This window comes from Schistocerca cancellata, chromosome 3 (assembly GCF_023864275.1).
Source record: "Schistocerca cancellata isolate TAMUIC-IGC-003103 chromosome 3, iqSchCanc2.1, whole genome shotgun sequence".
In the NCBI taxonomy this organism is placed as follows: Eukaryota; Metazoa; Arthropoda; class Insecta; order Orthoptera; family Acrididae; genus Schistocerca; species Schistocerca cancellata.
The window spans coordinates 883,538,363-883,559,419 of record NC_064628.1 but is presented as its reverse complement, the minus strand read 5'-3'; the positions used below and the strand labels follow the sequence as shown (position 1 = coordinate 883,559,419).

Genomic DNA, 21,057 nt, shown 5'->3' with positions numbered 1-21,057 from the left:
ATAGGGGGACTGGTGACAAACAGAAATCAGTGGACGAGGAGGCTTGTAGCTGTGTGTGGACCTCTGGACCTGATCGCATAAAGTATTTTTTTTTAAATATGGTTAGTCCCCTGCTGAACTCATGCCAGCATCATACAATACATATGTTACATCTTTCTGCCATGTTTGTAATTTTTTCAAGGAGATACACTATTTACAAGTGAATCACTGCCAAACTGCACTGAAGATGCATACATACTTCAATTCTCTCTGCAGAATATGTGTTTTTTTTATTTAAAAACTGAAACATTCATTCCCCCACACCAACATCCATTCTCCCACACCATTCTGGGCCATTAGAGATTGTATCAAGTAACTATGAGTCACTTCTGAAATCCTTTTCTGTAGCTCAAAAATGTTGCATTCTTTCTCTGCCCATCTGCCTCCTCTCCTCTGTCCAGGCTCTCTTCTGCTTCTGCTTATTGTGGAAGCTCTGAAAGATGTTGAACAGTGATCGTAGAGATGTCATCCTGATTCAGTCCAATGCTCTCATTCCATACTTCCATGAATCATTTGTCAGAGACTTAGGTCTGTTGCTCAGTACATGAAAAATGTGCTTTGTTTGTTGGGATGTGTGTGTCCTGAACACAAGTCCATAGAAATTTAATCATCATTTCTTTACTCATACTTCCTAATGCCATCAGCTGTTCGTTATCCATCTTCCTTGTAGGCTATACCGTCCATCTATTATCATAGGAGCCCTGACTTTCCAAAGGATCTTGTGTTCAGACTTCTCAGCATCCATCAGTCACTCCTTTCCTGTCATTTGTAGGCATTCTCTTGCACATACGCAGTCAAGATTGTGCACTTTAGTGCTTGAGTTAAGCTTTTGTTAAAACTGTCTTTGTCTTATATAGAACATGTGTCCTACAAAAAGCAAAGGCCATCTTCTCTCTCCTGCTGTTTCTGGCTTTTCTTTTGCTAGTTGGCATTCATACTATTTTACCAAGATATCTGAAATCATCCACTTCCCTATTTTACTGTACTCTCTTGTTAGTTAATGGGATACTATTGAGTTGCTGTTTGTGTACTTTGGCTCCTTGAGAGAAATTTGGAGGACAGATTTTCCTGCTTTTCCCTTTAGGATGTTTATCTGTTCTGCAGTTGTCTATGTGTTTCTTGATAGGATTGCCAGGTCTTAGACAGATTCAAGGCAGTTTATTGCCCTTCTTTGAATCTACAATGTGAACATTGTTCAATGAGTCTTTCCTGGCTCACTCTCAGATAACCTCAGACAGTTCCTCACCCTGTTGGACCCTAGTTTTAATTAAAAACTATCTGGAGAGTTCTTCAATGAAGATTACTTTTGAATATATCTGCATTAGAGTTTACATGATAAATTGACTATCTTTAGGTCCACTCCAAATTCTGTTAATGTGTCATACGATACGTCCTGGCTGATCTAATCGTAGGCTTTCTTAAAATCGACAAAGACCACCACTATATTCTTAGAGGAGACATAATTTTCCAGTAATCTTTTCAGACTCCATATATGGCAAACACAAGATCTCCCTTTCCTTAATTCAGCTTGATGACTTACTTGCTGCACCAGCTTAACCTACAGTGTTTTGGAGAGTACCTTGTAAGCCTGAGATATGATACAAATGCTATGGTAATTGTTCAGGTCATTTCTATCTCCCTTTTTGTATAGGGGGAAAATCAGTGGTGCCTTTCATTTACTGGGTAATATTCTGGTTTCCCAAATCACTTCTGCCTCTTTGCTTCAGGCATCAGTGGTGATTTCTCCTCCATTTTTAAACATTTCTGCCATGATCAAGTCTTCTCGGGTGGCTGTTTGTTCTTCACTTCGCACCTATCCCCCATAAGTCATCAAGAATAGGAGGAGCTCAATCATTGTTTGTTTACTTTGTGATTATTCTTGGCCATTTTTCTCTGTGTTTTTTGAAGTTAATCAGTTTCTCGAAGTACTTGGCTAGGATCTCACAGTTTTCTTTGTTGCCCATTGCCAGTTTCCAATTACTTTCTTGAAGTCCAGACTTTCTCCTGACTGTACAGAGAGTATATACAGCCTGCTTCCACATTTCTTTTTACACTGAAAGCTTATCTTCTGTTTTGCTTGTGTTCCGTAATCTATAGGCCATTGCTGTTTGGTCAATTGGCTTATTTCAGTCTTCAGTCCACCATGAGTGTGTACACTTCCTCTGTAAAGGTGTTACTTCTTTTGCAGTAGGTACCATATTTTTCCAAATATCCTGTAAGGTCTATGTTTCTCTCTATTAGAACAGCTCTTTAAAATTAGATTTATTTTGCTTTAGTTTATCAGAATCAGTACTTACAACCCTGTTCTGAGACAGTTTATTTTTATTTAATGGAAGTTATGTGAGCCAAAGTTAGTTCCTGACACCACTTCTACATTCATAATTTTCCTAGTATTCAGTTCATATACTGCAAATTGCTCCAGCTAGAACTCACCAAAATCTTCTTGTGGAGAGTGCCAAGTTTTCTTTTTCCTGGGATGTCTTTTGAAGTAAGTAGAAATAAGTTTACGATCAAAGACAGCACACGCATCAACAAGTCTTCTGCCATTTTTATTTGGCCTGTTGTGAGCAGGGTAGTTGCCAGTGATATTTTGAAAGTTTTGTGTTGAAATCCCCCTTTAGAATTTTGATATTATCAGTTGGGTTTTTTTGTAATTCATTCTTCAGCTGGTCCCAAAACATGCCTACTTTTTCAGGGTTTCTTTGATTGTCTCTGTTTGTGGTTGTATGGGCATTGAACAATGTAATTTTTTTGCACATTTGAATGTCTGCAAGAAGGAGAGATGAGGTTTGTTATGGAGTCACTTGTTTGTTTGTGAACACAGAATGCTGGCCAAGTTGCTGTATGCTTAATCCAATCATCTGTCTAGTTTTCCCTTTGAGTATTCTCTAATTCTCTGAACCAAAGAATGCTTGAATTCTTTAATAATGTCTACTGTAGTGCAAGTATCACAGTGTTTTGTTTTTCCATCTTATCTATAGTTTATTTTAGTTTCCCAGTCTCAAGTGGGATTTGCATGTTGACTGTTCCAAGATAGTGACACTTCTTTATTCTTATATTAGATATTGTTACATTGACTAGTGTGTTAGTCTCACTCTTATTCCTGGGAGGACTTCCAGATGGCTCTGACTTCAGCTTGCGCATTGGTACAGGCCTCCCAGAATCAGAGAGCTTCTGTGAGCTGCACAAAGCAATAATGGATTCCCATTACTGATTACCACCTGGGATAGTCTTTTGCAAAGTGTTTTCATCGTGCATTTAGGGGAACTACACTTGTAAGCCCTGTCATTGGGAATGTTCCTATTCCACCGCTGAGGCTGTTCACCAACATCCTTTTTTTATCAGTTGATATGTGGTTGCTTATTTGGCTAGGCCTTATTTGTACTTGTCCTGCATATCTACAGGAGCATTTCCTATCAGCCATTGGGACATGCTATGTTGGGATTGAGAGGTCTCTCACGAAGGTGTCTCACGAAGGACTCGGCCCAGCCCTTACTTAACTGAGAGCTAAACCCCTACATAAGCTAACTGGCCATGAAATTGCTGTCATTCATAATGTGTGTTTGAATTTTTTGGTGTTTATGATCACAAGTATGACTCCCCCACATATCTTGACATCCATGCAAAAAATGCAATCAATACAGTGTGGTCTTATTTACTGATGTAAGCAGCAAAAATTACATGTGTTTTGACTGATATCCAGAGTGGTGTTTTGCATCTTCAGAGTTTTTCCTGGTTCCAATGAGTCTTGAGCAGTTTATAATACACAATTTGATACTTAGCTAACTTATTAACATAGTTCACCCACTGCAAATGTCATACATACAGTAAATGAAAAGATAAATAACATTAATATGCAATCAGCATTAACAGACAACAGTGAAACTGATAGGACAGAAATATATGTGATTTGAGGCACTCTATAGAGATAGGTTCTATAAGAAGACCAGTTTGATTCCTTCAGATATTTCCAAAACCTTATGAGGAATGTGGCCTACTACAAATAAAATTCGCCTGAATGAGTGGATATGATTGGACGTGAATGTATCTGTAGAACCACACTCTGTTACATGCGCACTGCATGTACACCCACCATGTGACCCAAATTGGTTCAGAGCATACAGGCTGTCAGTGTGAATGGAACAGTGCAAAGGGGATGATGGTACTCATAGGGGAGCAGTGGGTGTTCATTGTGGAAAATTACGTGAGAACAAAGTCGTGGAAATGGTGTGATCAGTTGTTTGCTGAGAATTTTTACGGTGTCAAAGTGCCAGCAAAGAGTGCAACGCAGTGCTTAGTCTAAAAATAGCATCAGGCAGGATCTGTTTTGGATAGGTTAAAAAACATCCTGAAATGTGTCCACACACAAGAAACTGTGTCTGCATTACATCAGAAAATGCTTCAAAGTCTTACCAAATCAGTTCACTGCCTGTTGCAAGAGACTGACACATCACATTGATGTGGACGAATACTCCATGTAGACCTGTTCTCTGGGCGACTTTTCTTTGCCCCTCCCTGTATACACATACCAGTTTTTATAAGAACAACTTGTTCACTTGATCTCATTTTTGCCTTGACAAATGCTTCTCTGCAGAGGAATACAATAACGTAACTGAAGTTGTTATTTTCTTTAGTTTATTAAGGCCCTCTTCATTTAAAACTAAATTTTGACCCATACTCTGTAAATTTCTGTGAAACGCATGGTAAAGAGTACTATTGTAACACATGTTAGAGATTCTTGCCATTTCACTTGTGTACAAACTTGAGGAAGAATGACTGCTTAAATGCCTCTGTGCATGGTGGAATAATCTAATCTTGTCTTCAAGGTCTCTAGAGGAGTGATACATGGGGGGCTATAGTATATCTCTAGAATCTTCACTTAATACTGATCCATGAAACTTTGTAAGTAAGCCTTCCGGGATCATTGGCCTTTATCTTCAAGAGACTGCCAATTCAGATTTTCCAACATTTCCATGATGCTATCCCTTGAGTCAAATAAACTTGTGACTGTCATGATGCCCTTCTGGGTTCAACACACTTGAGCAATACTCTAAGATCAGATGCACAAGCGATTTGTAAGGAATCTCCTTTGTAGACTGGCTGCATTTTCCCACTATTCTGCCAATGAACTGGTCTGCCACCTGCCTTACCCACAACTGCACCTATGTGATCTTTGAATTTCGTACCCTCACAGATTGTTGTGCCTAGATATTTGTATGAGCCAACTGATTCCAGGTATGTGTCCTTGATATTGTAGTCATAGGACATGATAGCCTGCATTTTACAAAGTGAACAATTTTACTTTTCTGTACATTCAAAGCAAGTTGCCAATCTTTGTACCACTTTGAAATATTACCAAGCTCTTTCTGGATATTTGTGCAGATTTTTTCAAACAGTACTTTATTACAGATGACTGCTTTACCTGCAAAAAGTGGAGGTTTCTATTAATATTGTTTGCTAGGTTACCTGAAGTTACTTTGCTTCTGTCAATGATTATCCATCCAAGATAAAATGCTGCATCCTTCCTTCCAAAAAATCCTCAGTACAGTCACAAACTCCATATGACTGTTCTTTCTTTAATAGATACTGATGCAGTGCTGAGTCAAATGGTTTTTGGAAGTCAAGAAATACTTCATCTACCTATCTGCCTTGATCCATGCTTTCAGGATGTTACGTGAGAAAAGTATGATTTTGGTTCCACAGGACGATTGTTTTCAGAAACCCTGCTGGTTGATACAGAGCATTCTATACAAAATACCTCATTTTATCTGAGCTCATAACATATCCTAAGATTTACAACAGATGGAAGTCAATGAAACTGGATGGTAGTTTTGTGGATAATGTTTGCTACCTGCCTTGTGGACAGGCGTGATCTGCACTTCCTTCCAAAAAATGAGTACATTTTTCTGTAAAGGGCTCTGTGGAACACTATGTTTAAAATGGGACCTCACTCAACTGTGAATTCTGCATAGAATCTGAGTGGAATTCCATCAGACTCTAGAGCCTTGTTTAATCCTTTAGTTATTTCAGCTCTTTTAAGTATCTGTATCACCTTTTAAAGGAATGTTTGAATATGTAATTCAGCATATTTGCTTTTCCTTCTCTATCCTCAATTTCTGTCCCTGTGTCATCTGTGAGTGTCTGGACACTAGCTTCAGTGCTAGTGACAGCCATTATGTATGACTAGAATACTTTTAGGTTTTGTGACAAGTCTTTAGATCAGATAATGGTAGTCATTGATATTTGTGTCAATTACAAAATATGCCTGGCAGAACTGCAATGTTACAGAACTGACGACAGTTCTTTCCCTTTGAAAGAATAAACACTTACCTTTATAGCACATAACTGTGTGACTTTAAGATATTGATTCATAAGAATAAAACTGGATACAAAATGGAGGAATAACATCAAACAGCGGTATCCCAAAAGGTTCAGTATTTGATATGCTCCCACCCTTGATGTTCATTTGTAGTCAAAATACTGAAGCCCTTTTCAAAAACTTTGATGCTTGCTAATGACAATGGCATGTTAACTGTGTGGAAAAAACTAAACAATAACACACACAGATAAGTTAGTAAAAGTCCTTTTGCTGGATCACAGCAAACAATATTACATCCTCCAAAACCTAGTTTATTCCCCTACAGCAAGTACTTCTACAATTCATTTGAGCATTTTATTCAATGATTTTATATAAAATCTGGGATATGTATGCCTCAGCAATTTTTATAATGCTTAAAGTCACATTTCAAACAATGGAAAATTCAGAACAGAGTAACAATAATGAAATAGAATAGATAGCTACTCACCACATAGCAAGCGACATTGAGAAGCAGACAAGCACATTTGAAGAACATTTGTAAGCAGAATAAGCTTTCAGATAAAGTCCTTCCTTGGACAGACTCTCTCTCTCTCTCTCTCTCTCTCTCTCTCTCTCTCTCTCTCTCTCTCTCTCTCACACACACACACACACACACACACACACACACACACACATTCAAACCTGCACAACTCACATACACATGACCGGTATAGTCTTCATGCCCGGAGATGATATTGGCCATGTGTTTATGAGTTTTGTGTGTGTGTTTTCTATGATTGAGGAAGGCCTTTGTCTGATTGCTTAAACAGCTTGAAAATCTACTTTAAATGTGCCTGTCTGCTCCTCAGTGCTGCCTCTGTGTGGTGAGTAGTAATCTATCCCATTTTATTATTTTTAGTCACCTTTCTCATACAAACAAATAACTTCTGTTGTTTTCTAGATCCATAGAATCTGGTATGTTTGACAGCTATGATTTTGCAAATGTAAATCTCCTATGTAAAATATTGCCTTCAGAAATTAATTTTCTACATTTATTTCATCTGTTGTATATTCTTTTCTGTTTTTCAGTTTTTGGGCATTCTTAAATAACCTGTAGATAAAGAAAATATATGTATTGATCAAACCTTTCTGAAACAGAAAGCTTATAGTTAGTAATACTTCCTCACATTTTCCTGTCTTGTATATTAAATATAAATGCTGAATATTGCTAATTTCAAGAAAGTAAATCCTTCATTTACATGTTGAAGGAGATCCCAACTTCTATGAATAATTAAAACATCAGTTAGAGCCTCATTAAACTTCATCTCCTCACGAAGCTATAATTGAGACATTTTATCTATGTTAAAAACTGGCAGTTAAGTACCAGATGTGAGTAAATAGAACAGGAGAGTAATATTTATTTAATTGCTGTATTGTTTATCCATTGATTAGGTGTCTATGATGTAATCAGTATCACAGTAGCATATTGTTGTGTTGTAGATGCAATCTGTTTTTATGTCTCAGAAGTTTTTACAATGGTCACAGTCAAAATCCGAACAATGGAAAATTCAGAATGAAATAACAGTAATGAAACAGGACAGATGGTTACTCAGCACATAACAGAGGCATTGAGGAGCATACAGAAACTAAAATTTGTATTTAATGTGCTGAACTCATTTTCCTTTGTATTCTCATTCTGTAAAGCATAATAATTAAATTTTTGTTGTAGCGGTTCACAAAGCTCAGCCAGATGACCCTTGTAATCAGGGTGCCCTCAACCCTTATCCAGGAGACTGCACACGATACCTCTATTGCCAATGGGGCAGGTATCATGAAGCAGACTGTGCAGCAGGGCTCCATTGGAATGAGGTAAAGACTTAATACAGATGAAAGAAGTTACAGATTTTATGTTTGATATAATTATGGATGTCAAAGGGGACCATATGTTCAGAAGCTGAAAGACAAATAACATGAAATTGCATAACTTATTATATTTCTCTAATGATCTCACTTCTTATGTGGTGAAGGTATTTACTGATAGTTAATAGAAACAGCATAGTGTGATTTACAGCACTTATAAATTAAGACACCCAATCATATCTTCCACATAACATGTATAAAAATGCAGAAAGAAAACAAATGTTATTACTATTAAGCCTCTCCACCGTGCAGAGAAAGAACCATAAAAAAATAAGTTTGTATGGTAGAATGTGAGCAACATTACATTACATCATATGACTGATACTCTCACACATATTAAGTCACTAATAAGATTACCTCATAGCTTTTCATACGTACATAGATTGCCATATTTATCACATCAGTCCAAGCATCATACCTTCTCAAAGATTTACTGAGTGAACTGATGTCATGTTCAGCACACTGGACTTGTATTCAACAAGAGTGGGGCTCGAATCATTGCCTAAGCACCCTGAGTTAGGTTTTACTTGGTTTCCTAAATCACTTGAGGTGAATGATGAGAATGTTATTTAAGCAGGGTCACACCCATTTCTCTTCCCCATACTTTTTCATTCCAATCATGTTGCGAACCCATAATGACTTTGTTATTGACAAAATATTAAAATCTAATCTTCCTCTTGGCCTTCTTGCCGAAAGCTTGCTGGTTTCCATTACTAGTAATAGATTCAAATATGTATTACACTTCATAATAATGTGAAAACTTTCTGAATTCCATGCCTAATAGTCCACAAATACCTTTGAAATTTTTCATCGTAGCTCAAAACAACTGAAGAACTTGCTCCTCTTCTAGCAGCAGTGCACCGTAGGTCTCTTGAGAAGTGAACCATTCGTAATGATTGGAAAAAAGCACAGGTTATTCCCATTTTCTAGAAGTGTTGTCAAACAGACACACAGAACTACAGGTCTAAAACCATTATTCCTCTATAGGAACTAACATGGATTCCAAAAACAACAATAATGTGAAGCCCAGCTTGCTCTGTTTGTGCACAAAACACAGAAAGCAGTAAATACAGGTGCCTAGATAGATACCATGTTCCACGACTGCTGAAAGGCATTTGGTACCATTCTGCACTGCTGCCTATTCAATAAAATATGAGCATATGGAATGTCAAAGCAACTGTTTGACTGGACTGAAAAGTTTCTAGCAAACAGACCACAGTATGTCATTCTGAATGGAGTGAAGTCTTCAGACATAAAAGTAACTTTGGGGATGCCCCAGAGGGGTGTTATAGGACCATTACTTTTCACAATATATATAAATGACCTAGTAGATAATGTCCAAAGTTCGAGCTTTTTGCAGATGATGCTGTTGTATAAAGAGAAGTCACAGCGTTAGAAAATTGCAGCAAAATGCAGGTGTTGCAGTGAGTGGCAACTGATCCTCAACATAAACAAATGTAACTTATTGTGAATTCATAGCAGAAAGACCCTTCATTGTTTGATTAAAAAATTCCAGAACAATCACTGGAAGTGATTACTTCTATAAAATATCTAGAAGTATGCGCATGGAGTGATTTGAAGTGGAATGATCACATAAAATTAATTGCAAGTAAGGCAGATACGAGACTGAGATTCACTTAAAGAATTCTCAGGAAATGCAATACATCTATAAAGGAAGTAGCTTACAGATCACTTGTTCAGCTGATACTTGAATATTGCTTGTCAGTGTGGGTACTATATCAGACTGAACTGACAGAGGAAATAGAGGAGATCCTAAGAAGAGCAGCACATTTCATTACAGGTTCATTTAGTAAGTACAGAAGCATCATGGAGATGCTCAATGAACTCCAATGGTAGACGCAACAAGGGAGGCGTTCTGCATCACATTATGGTCTACTGTTAAAGTTCCAAGAGCATACATTCTCAGAAAAGTCAAGCAGTATGTTGCTTTGTCCTATGTATATTTCACAAAAAGAACATGAACATAAAATTAGAGAGATTCAAGTGCACATGGAAGCTTACCAGCAATTGTTCTTCCTGCAAATCATACGTGACTGGACCAAAAAAGGGGAAGTAACATGATATACAGAGTACCACCTACCACACATTTTAAAGTGGCCTGCAGAGAATAGATGTTGATGTACATGCTGTTTGGCTTCAAAATTCCTTTTAAAATTTTTAATAGTACTTTAGCCAACTACTGTCTTCCCCATCCTTGCCCAATACAAACTTGTGTTCAATCTATAAGGACCTCATTTCGGACAGGACACTAAACCTTAATCCTTCTCTCTAACTTTTGTTTAAGCCAGAATGAGTAGAAGTTTACTGCCATGGTCATTCAAGTGCATATACGAGAAGATGTAGCAAATAGATATCTTTCTCTGTGAAGGATTGTTGGAACATAAGTAGTATTTAGTATGTGTGTGCAAAAGAAGAACACTGTGTTAAATAGTTGAAAAGTTGCGATTACTATATTTGTATTTAATTTTGTATTAGATATGTTTGTAATATGAATGCATTCTTATCCAGATGGAGAAGATTTGTGACTGGCCAGAAAATGCCAAATGTACAGACATGGAGAGTGGTAGTGAAGCCCCAGCTGCTTCATCACAGAAACCTGTTACAGAGATGAGTACAAGTTGGACAACTGCTGCACCAACAACGAAGCCACCATGGACATGGGCAACAACCACTACAGTGAAACCTGTAGCAACTACTTCTACAAGGGCACCACCAGCTCAGGGTCCACCTATCTCAGGTACTTCCTTGCAGCCTTATAACTCTAGCATTGAACTTTAAACATCAGGTTGTAATTTACTTTTATTTCTGCAACTTATTAATGGGGCTATGATTTGATTATCACTTTTCATTTTATTACATTATCTTCCTTTTATTACTTCTGACACTTTATTGGACAGTAATACCTCCTCTTGTTTAGTTTAATCAGTTACTTAGAACTTATTTCAGAATATTGAATTTAATACATTGTATTTTATTTGAGACACATTTGTTTCAGGTTACTTCAAAGTTGTTTGCTATTTTACCAACTGGGCATGGTATAGACGGGGCCTAGGAAAATATGTTCCAGAAGATATTGATGCAAACCTCTGCACGCACATTGTCTATGGATTTGCCGTACTTGATTATGAGAATCTCATCATTAAAGCTCATGATTCATGGGCAGACTTTGACAACAGTGAGTATTGCAGTTATTGATCTTATCTGGCATAGTCCTGCTTTTCTTAAATAAAATGAATGTGAATGAGTTGGGGATAAATATTATTAGTCATGATTTTCTCACATCATCTCTACATGAGCTATTTCATAAGTAGTGCTTTGTATTTTATGTCTTCACACTTTTCAAGATTGGTTTTGCAATAATCTGTTCACTTAATTGCAGGTGTTCTTCTGAATAGTGCATGCAATTATCTCTCATGCTACAGGGATGTAGATTTCACATATAATTCGAGTTCTGGTTCTGGCTGTGAGGGCCAAGATTAAATTTAATCATACTAGGTGGCTGGTTAAGTAATCTCAAGTAAAGGTTGATATGGGATAGTAAGAATGCAGTACAACATTTAACTTCATCTGTTGAACAAATAAATAGTTGAGTGTGGGAGTTGTCATAGCAGAATATCTTGAAATAATGCACTAATTTGTTCAACTTTTTTTCCTATTCCCTGTATGACTGTTCCAGTTAAGCTAACAGTAGGATTGAGGCAGTCATAGTCAAGTATAAACTAAAATCCACCATGTCTAAGCAGGTAGAAAGCTAGAGATGATCTATAAACATGTTAAATTCACAATGCCCGTGTGAAAAGGCCAGTTTTTTTGTCTGTCAGGTACAGCTCCCAGTATGACCAACAGAAACACATAAAAAGAAAAGACAGCACTTCTTTGTTACGTTAATGTTAATTTATGTAATTTTTGTTTATAAAACAGCAGTTATCTGTGTAAGCAGTTATCTATCACATCACGGTGTTGGAAAAATCTTGCATTTCTTAGTGAGATGCATTACAACTCTACTATATTCCTGCCATAAAAAAAATTCAAAAATTTTATGATGACTTTTCAAACATAATAAATGATGACTGGAGCTGTATTCAACAAACAGAGAGGCGGAGTAAAAACTGTGATATGACTGAGGCACACAGTAAGAAGTGAGGTTCAAATTAAGATATTACATGAAATCATAGATTTATTTATCCACAACTAAAATAAAATGAATGTACAATAATGTGAGATGTATTGTCCAGATAGAGAAACAGATGGCGGGCAAAGGGGTTGGGGGGAGCGGTGAGGATACAATGGCTGTTGATACATTACTCTCTTGATTGTTTAACACTGATGTGAATTTTGTCAAATGTTGTTATCTATTTACATTTTTAATTTACATTTTTAATTTTTTGTGACTGCTGCTATTGCTCAAATAAAAAACTTTACATATTTTTCAACAGAGTTCTATGAACGAGTAGTGGCTTATAAAAAGAAAGGTTTGAAAGTGTCACTGGCTATCGGAGGCTGGAATGACTCTGCTGGTGACAAATACAGTCGACTAGTGAACAGTCCTTCAGCAAGGCGGCGCTTCATTAAACATGTTCTCGAATTTTTGGAGAAATATGGCTTTGATGGATTGGATCTTGACTGGGAATATCCTGTTTGTTGGCAGGTATGGCTTGCTTAAACTATATTCCTAGCTATTCTACATCAGGAAAGAGTAGTCAAAACTAAATGCTCAGACTACATAAAGAGACCAGAATGACGTTCCTTTCTCCTCTGCCACAAATATGAGTGGAAATAAAACTTCCATTGTTAAGTTTTGAGATTTACTTCCAATTTCATGACAAAATTCCATTCTCTATCAAGAGCAAAAACAGTGCAAACAATTAATATGTTGTGTGGCTGTAGAGTTTGCTGGTGTATTCTGCTAATGAAAGCAGGTGTTTTGATGAGTGTCACAGTCTTCATCTTCTGGTGATGCGTTGAGACTCTCATTGAAATATTACAGTGTCTTAACACTGCCACCTAGCTGGAAACCCAAGAGCTCTACATCAGTTAATAGGCTGGAGAAAAAGAAATTGTCTTATGAACAAATGTAAATACAAATTTATACTTTGGAATAATATGTGGTAGTAATGTAGCAGATATAAGTTGAAGACACTAGTAAGTTCCAAGTTTTTGTGTTCAGAGCTTGAGAATGGCATCAGGCAAAGGAGAAAGTTGTCAAAAGTATTAAAGAATAAGACAGATGTAGATAAATCATTCAATATTACTAACCAAGAAAGAAACAAAAGAATGTTGAGTGAAAATTGACATATATTTGTAATGAGAATGTGATGGCATTTCCTGTTTAACTTTCTACATCTACATCCATACTCTGCAAGCCACCTGACGGTGTGTGGCGGAGGGTACCTTCAGTACCTCTATCGGTTCTCCCTTCTATTCCAGTCTCGTATTGTTCGTGGAAAAAAGGATTGTCGGTATGCCTCTGTGTGGGCTCTAATCTCTCTGATTTTATCCTCATGGTCTCTTCGCGAGATATACGTAGGAGGGAGCAATATACTGCTTGACTCTTCGGTGAAGGTATGTTCTCGAAACTTTGACAAAAGCCCGTACCGAGCTACTGAGCATTTCTCCTGCAGAGTCTTCCACTGGAGTTTATCTATCATCTCCGTAACGCTTTCGCGATTACTAAATGATCCTGTAACGAAGCGCGCTGCTCTCCGTTGGATCTTCTCTATGTCTTGTATCAACCCTATCTGGTACAGATCCCACACTGCTGAGCAGTATTCAAGCAGTGGGCGAACAAGCGTACTGTAACCTACTTCCTTTGTTTTCGGATTGCATTTCCTTAGGATTCTTCCAATGAATCTCAGTCTGGCATCTGCTTTACCGACAATCAACATTATATGATCATTCCATTTTAAATCACTCCTAATGCGTACTCCCAGATAACTTATGGTATTAACTGCTTCCAGTTGCTGACCTGCTATTTTGTAGCTAAATGATAAAGGATCTATCTTTCTGTGTATTCGCAGCACATTACACTTGTCTACATTGAGATTCAGTTGCCATTCCCTGCACCATGCGTCAATTCGCTGCAGATCCTCCTGCATTTCAGTACAATTTTCCATTGTTACAACCTCTCGATACACCACAGCATCATCTGCAAAAAGCCTCAGTGAACTTCCGATGTCATCCACCAGGTCATTTATGTATATTGTGAATAGCAATGGTCCTATGACACTCCCCTGCGGCACACCTGAAATTACTCTTACTTCGGAAGACTTCTCTCCATTGAGAATAACATGCTGCGTCCTGTTATCTAGGAACTCCTCAATCCAATCACACAATTGGTCTGATAGTCCATATGCTCTTACTTTGTTCATTAAACGACTGTGGGGAACTGTATCGAACGCCTTGCGGAAGTCAAGAAACACGGCATCTACCTGTGAAACCGTGTCTATGGCCCTCTGAGTCTCGTGGACGAATAGCGCGAGCTGGGTTTCACATGACCGTCTTTTTCGAAACCCATGCTGATTCTTACAGAGTAGATTTCTAGTCTCCAAAAAAGTCATTATACTCGAACACAATACGTGTTCCAAAATTCTACAACTGATCGACGTTAGAGATATAGGTCTATAGTTCTGCACATCTGTTCGACGTCCCCATTGTTACAACAATGACAGAAGTTAATTCCAGCTTTCAAAGTTGAATATTACAATCTGTTCAGATGATAATAAAATTCATTACCAATCTTCTTCCTTGCTTTAAAACATCCAAAATGTCAAAATTTTAATGTTATTATTATTGTCATCTGTTTGCAGTAAATTAAATAGCGCTGTCACCTACTCTGACCACGCACTTTGTTCATGATACATTTCTTTACACATATTGCACAGGAATGTAGTAAAAGTTGTTGGCCAAGCAATAACACAAAACTGTCTAACTTATTCATGTCTACATTTATTTTTCCATAAAATCATACACCATTTGGATGATAGTATTATATAAACAGATACAACATCAGCGAGTGACAATTTGAATCTGTCAATTCATACAAATACCTATGTGTAACAAACTGTACTGATGTGAAATGATAATGACATAGGCTCAGTTATAGGTAAAATTGGTGGCAGACTTTGGTTCATTGGGAGGATACTGGAAAAATACAGTCACTGCACAAATGAGACTGCTTGCAAAGCACTTGTCTGAACCATCCAAAACATTGCTAAACATGAGAGATCCATACCAAATAGGACTGACAGGAGGTATTAAATGCATATAGAAAGACAAACAAATGGTCACAAATTTGTTAAACTAATTCAGGGTGTATACACCCTGGGACAACGGGAAATCTGGGAAAAAGATGGGAATTTTTTCATATGGGATAAACTTGGGTACTTTTTAGAATTAGGGAATTTTTCATTGTTTTAGTTTTCAGGTAAATTTTTGCAGTTTTGAGAGGTAAGAACTAATACTCTAACAAGGAATTTTATTTTAGCCTGCTACTGCAGAATATTCCTGGAGAAATAAAACATACATGAGAGAATAACACCAGAATAAAACTTCAGTTGCAAAGAAAATCTGCCATTTGTAACAACAAAATACAGTTCACACGCAGGCATCTGCTGACAGTAAAATGTGTCAAAGGCTTTAGAATGATGACTATGGAATACTTCATAACAACAAACAGCTTTTGATGAGCATGACACGACAGCCGTTTACGTTTCTAACAGATCACAGGAAAATATTATGAATGGTGTTTTGAAAAGCGTTACTTGCAAACCAAATTCCATTTTTTTTCAAGATGTATTTGTTGTGCATGAGACTGTGAAATGAATTTCTTAAATCATGGAGCATTTGACTCTTATTCAAAACTTAACACTTTGAGGACCAGCCACTTAGAGAAATTTTGGGCTCAGAAGACCAGCCATTTATGGCATTATTTAAAATTTTACTGGCACCTTTGTGTTTGATATATCTAAAAGGGTAACACATCTTTAAAAAGATCAATATTATTTGGGAAAGCTTAGCTTTTCTTATAACTGCACTGTATGCATATTAATTTGAATCATTAACTTTTCATGTTTGTGTGTTTGTACTACTTAACAGTGATGTTAAGTCCTATGCTCTGAGTATTTGCTGTCATTGGCTGACAATATCATGTGATGGAGCCAAGATTTGCTGACAAAAGTGAATTGAGCAGCACTGTTGCGATGTCAGTACTTCAGAAGCTATCTTGCTGTATTTGGTGGAATTTGTATTCATACCTTTTTAATACAAAAATATGCAGTGCCCATGTTCCCATTGTGTATTGTGTATTGAACCAGGGACCTTGAAACTATGGAGAGGCTTCGTCCCCCCTGTAGCCCTCAGTGGTTCACAACCCCACAACAGGCTACAGCAGTCCACTCACCCCACCACTGCCCCACACCGAACCCAGGGTTATTGTGCGGTTCGGCCCCCAAAGGATCCCCACCCCCCTCCTTACCCCCACTCCCCCCTGGGAATGTCTCATACCAGGTGAGTGTAAACCCAGATGTTTGCTTGGTAGAGTAATTAAGGTTTATGCATATGTGGAGACAGTGTTTGTGCAGCAATTGCCAACATAGTAACTGAGGTGGAGTAAGGGGAACCACGCTGCATTCACCGAGGCAGACAGAAAACCACCTCGAAAACCATCTACAGGCTGTCTGGCACACAAGACTTTGACACTAATCCACCGGGCGGACTCGTGCAGGTGACCGGCACGCCTTCCCGCCTGGGAAGCAGCGCATTAGACCATGCAGCTAGCTGGGTAGACCATGTTCCGATACATCAAACATCTTTCCAAAACTCATTGTTTTATGCTGGATTTTGTTTCCTAAAGCGCCGGGAAGTTCTATACCTGTGTATAAAAAATCTACCATTCAAAGGATTGATATGTTTTACAGCTCAGAGGGAAAGTATTGCTTTCATCCGGTAAAAAGTGTATTTTTACCCAAGAAAAAGTGAATCTTTATTCAAGAAATCCAGGAATTTTTTTTTATTGCCCATGTATGCATCTTGTGATTGGAAACGCTGTGTGGTAGCCACATGAAGACAGATGTCAACTGTGTCACAGAAATCATATCTAAAAATGTTCAAGAACCAGTTTTAAGTGAGGATAAATAAACAAACACCATCTGGATGACTTATTTTAAGTGGGGAATCTGAAAAAACACTGCAACCACCTACATATCTCTCTCTAAGGACTGTGAAGATGATCTTAGACTAATTACAGAACACATGGAACTATTTGTGAACTAAATATTCCTGTGCTCAGTGAGTGAATGGAATGGGAACTAATGCTAATACATGTTACAGTGGGAATACCCTCTGTCATGCACTTCACAGTGATTTTCAGGGTGTGGATGTAGCCAGTCTAACTCTGTCACATCCTTGTCATCAGTCCTATTGTTGCTAGTGAGCAGCAAGTAGGTTTTTTAATGATCAAGTTTGCTGTTTTCATCCATTAATTTATCTCTTTGATCCATGATGGAAGACTAAAATTTGAAGGAAGGAAAGGAAATTAGGATTTAACATGCCATTGACATTGTTAGAGATATACTCAAAGCTTGAATTGGACTAGGGTAGAGATATGAATCAGCCATGCCCTTTTCAAAGAGTGCATCCCACCATTTACGTAAATAATTTATCAAAGTCACTGAAAATCTAAGTCTGTGGGGTTGTAAAGAGGTTTGACCCCTCCTCCTGCAGAATTTGAGTCCAGTGCCGTACCCACTGCATCACCTCACTCGTGAAGGAACTTTGTTTTAGATTAAGAAAGATCTGAATTTTGAGTAAAATAACTGTTTAAAGTATATGAGACATAGTTCATGTGAAATTCACTTGATCTTGAAATTTTGGCTCATTTATGTCACAATACAATGATTTATTTTACATAAAAAATTTTATCTTCGAGGATTTCTGTATGTGGATGTCATTATGCAGGTGTCTTCTCTTAGGGTTGTGGCCTCTTTAAAGCTGCCTCATTATTTCACATGGTTTACAGCCTGGTGCAAGCATTATTAATTGGTGCCACTTTAGTAGTGTACAGAGAAATTGACATATGCTAATTCAATGGAAGTTACTATGACGAGTGAATGTAAAGCACAGTGTTAAAGTTTGTCTCAGAGCTGTTATTTCTTCTTTTCAGTCTTTTTTCCCTTTTAATGAAAAATATCATCATAGTTTTCCACCATGAATAATATCACAAACTGCTCCTTTTCAGTATTCAGATATAAGTCTTGTAGCAAAACTGGAAGCCATTACGAGTTTTTTATTCCACCAGGGCTGAAAATCACACAAACAAACAAAAAATCCTATGAGATATAGTGCTATATGAACTGAGGATATACTAGTACTCAAATAAACTCCCATCTTAGTCATTTCCTGCATAGCCTGTTTTATTTTTAAATAATCACTTTCTTCACCCCATGGGCATTTTCAAGCTGCCTGTCGATAAAAACAATGCCAGAAGTTACAGCAGCTTCAAGTAGTATAAAAAATATTAACGTATGACAGTATTATGAAACAGATAAATTGTTACTCACCATATAGTTGAGATGTTAAGTCGCAGACAGGCAGAACAAAAAGACTGCTAAACAAGTGAGCTTTCAGCCAAAAGGTCTTCTTCTGAATTAGAGACAGTGGTCATGTGTGTGCGAGATGTGTTTGCGTGAATGTGAGTGTGTGTCTTGACTGATTCAGAAGGCCTTTTGACTGAAAGCTTACTTGTTTAGCAGTCTTTTTGTTGTGCCTGTCTGTGACTCAACATGTCAACTGCATCATTACCATCATTTGACTATCGAACAGACTCCTGTATGAACAACGGAGTAGTAAACATGCCTGGTGTAGAGAGACAACTCAAGGAGCTGAAAACAAATAAGTCACCAGGTCTGGACTGAATCCCAGTTCAATTTTTCAAAGAGTATCCTACAGCATTTGCCCCTTACTTAGCTTGCATTTATTGTGAATCTCTTGCCCAGTGCAGAGTCCCAAGGGACTGGAAAAATGCAGGTGACTCCTGTGTATAAGAAGGGCAGAAGAACGGACCCACCAAATTACAGAGCAATATCCCTAACATCAGTTTGCAGCAGAATCCTTTGATATACTCTCAGTTCAAATGTAACAAATTTTCTTGAGATCAAGAAGCTTATGTCCACAGATCAGCTTGATTTAAGAAAGCATTGCTCTCGTGAAAATCAGCTTGCCTTTTTCTCACATGATATACTGCAAATTAAGGATGATGGGCAACAGGCAGATTCCATATTTATAGATTTCAGGAAATTGTTTGACACAGTGCCCCACTGCAGGCTGTTAAAGAAGGTACCAGCATATGGAGTAGGTTCACAGATCTGTGAGACTTCTTAAGTTATAGAACCCAACACTTTGTCCTTGACAGTGAGTGTTCATCAGAGACAAGGGTACCATCAGGAGTGTCCCAGGGAAGTGTGACAGAACCACTGTTATTCTCTCTATATACATAATTTATTTCGTGGATAGTGTGGGCAGTAGACTGTGGCTGTTTCCTGATGACACTTTGGTGTATGGTAAGGTGTCATCATTGAGTGACTGTAGGAGGCTACAAGATGACTTTCACAAAATTCCTCAATTTTTCTTCTTTATGGCCAGCAGCATGATATACATCTGATAATGACATGATTATTGCAATAGATCCACTAAATAGCTGTTCATAATAAGTAATCTTTATTTATGACACCATTTTCAAGTACATCTAGAATTATGTGATGCCTATATTATGTTGTTAGTGAACTGTCTTATAACAGTCACTGTTTTAATAAGATAGTGAATGATGTCAATATGTTGAAAATAAAATGTTAATTACAATATGACAGTGGTTTGACAGCTCCACTCTTATGACACTATATGTTAACAAATGTTAAATTAACATTTTATATTCAACCTATTGATATCATTTACCATCTTATTAAAACAGTGACAGTTATAAGACAGTCCACTAATGTTGTAGTGTGGACAGCATATCAATCTAGACATACTTGAAAATGGTGATAAAGCCAAAACAGTCTGTCATATATAAAGTTTACTTATTATAAGCAGCTATTTGGTGCATCTGCTGTAATAATCATCTCTTACCAGACAAAATTTCTCATTGGTGTGATGAATGGCAGCTAGCTCTGGATGTGTAAAAATGTAAGTTAATGCAGATGAGTAGGAAAAACAAGACAGTAATTTTTGGATACAGCATTCGAAGTATAATGCTCGGCACAGTCACCTGGGCATAACATTACAAAGCGATGTGAAATGGAATAACATGAGGATTATAGTAGGAAAGTTGAATAGTCAACTTTGGTTTATTGGGAGAATTCTAGGAAAGTGTGGTCCATCTGTAAAGATCACATATAGGATGCTAGTGTGACTTATTATTGACTACTGCTAAAGTGTTTGGGATCTGGACCAGGTCGAATTATAGGAAGTTATTGAAGCTATCCAGAGGTGGGCTGCTAGATTTGTTACCGGTAGGTTCAAATAACACACAGGTGTTATGGAGATGCTTTGGGAAACCAAATGGGAATCCCTGGAGGGTAGGAGACATTCTTTTCGAGGAATACTATTGAAAAAGTTTAGAGAACTGTGATTTGAAGCTGACTGCAGAGCAATTAGAACAATTATGTTGCCTCCAATATACATTATACATAAGGACCATGAATATGAGATACAAGAAATTAGGGCTTATATGGTGGCCTATAGACATTCACTTTTTCCTTGTTCTGTTTACAAGTGAAATAGGAAAG

The 21,057-nt window shown here is 37.5% G+C and overlaps 1 protein-coding gene across 1 annotated transcript in view; it reads left to right on the top strand.

Annotated features, from left to right (window-relative positions):
• The window catches only part of LOC126176627 (probable chitinase 10), a gene marked incomplete at its 3' end in the record, with an annotated part of 192,366 nt that overhangs the window by 82,576 nt on the left and 88,733 nt on the right, over nt 1–21,057 (top strand). The window contains exons 19-22 of the mRNA XM_049923786.1: nt 8,067–8,206; nt 10,787–11,015; nt 11,274–11,453; nt 12,715–12,926. Coding sequence (XP_049779743.1) covers nt 8,067–8,206; nt 10,787–11,015; nt 11,274–11,453; nt 12,715–12,926 — 761 coding nt within the window. The remainder of the gene's footprint in view (nt 1–8,066; nt 8,207–10,786; nt 11,016–11,273; nt 11,454–12,714; nt 12,927–21,057) is intronic.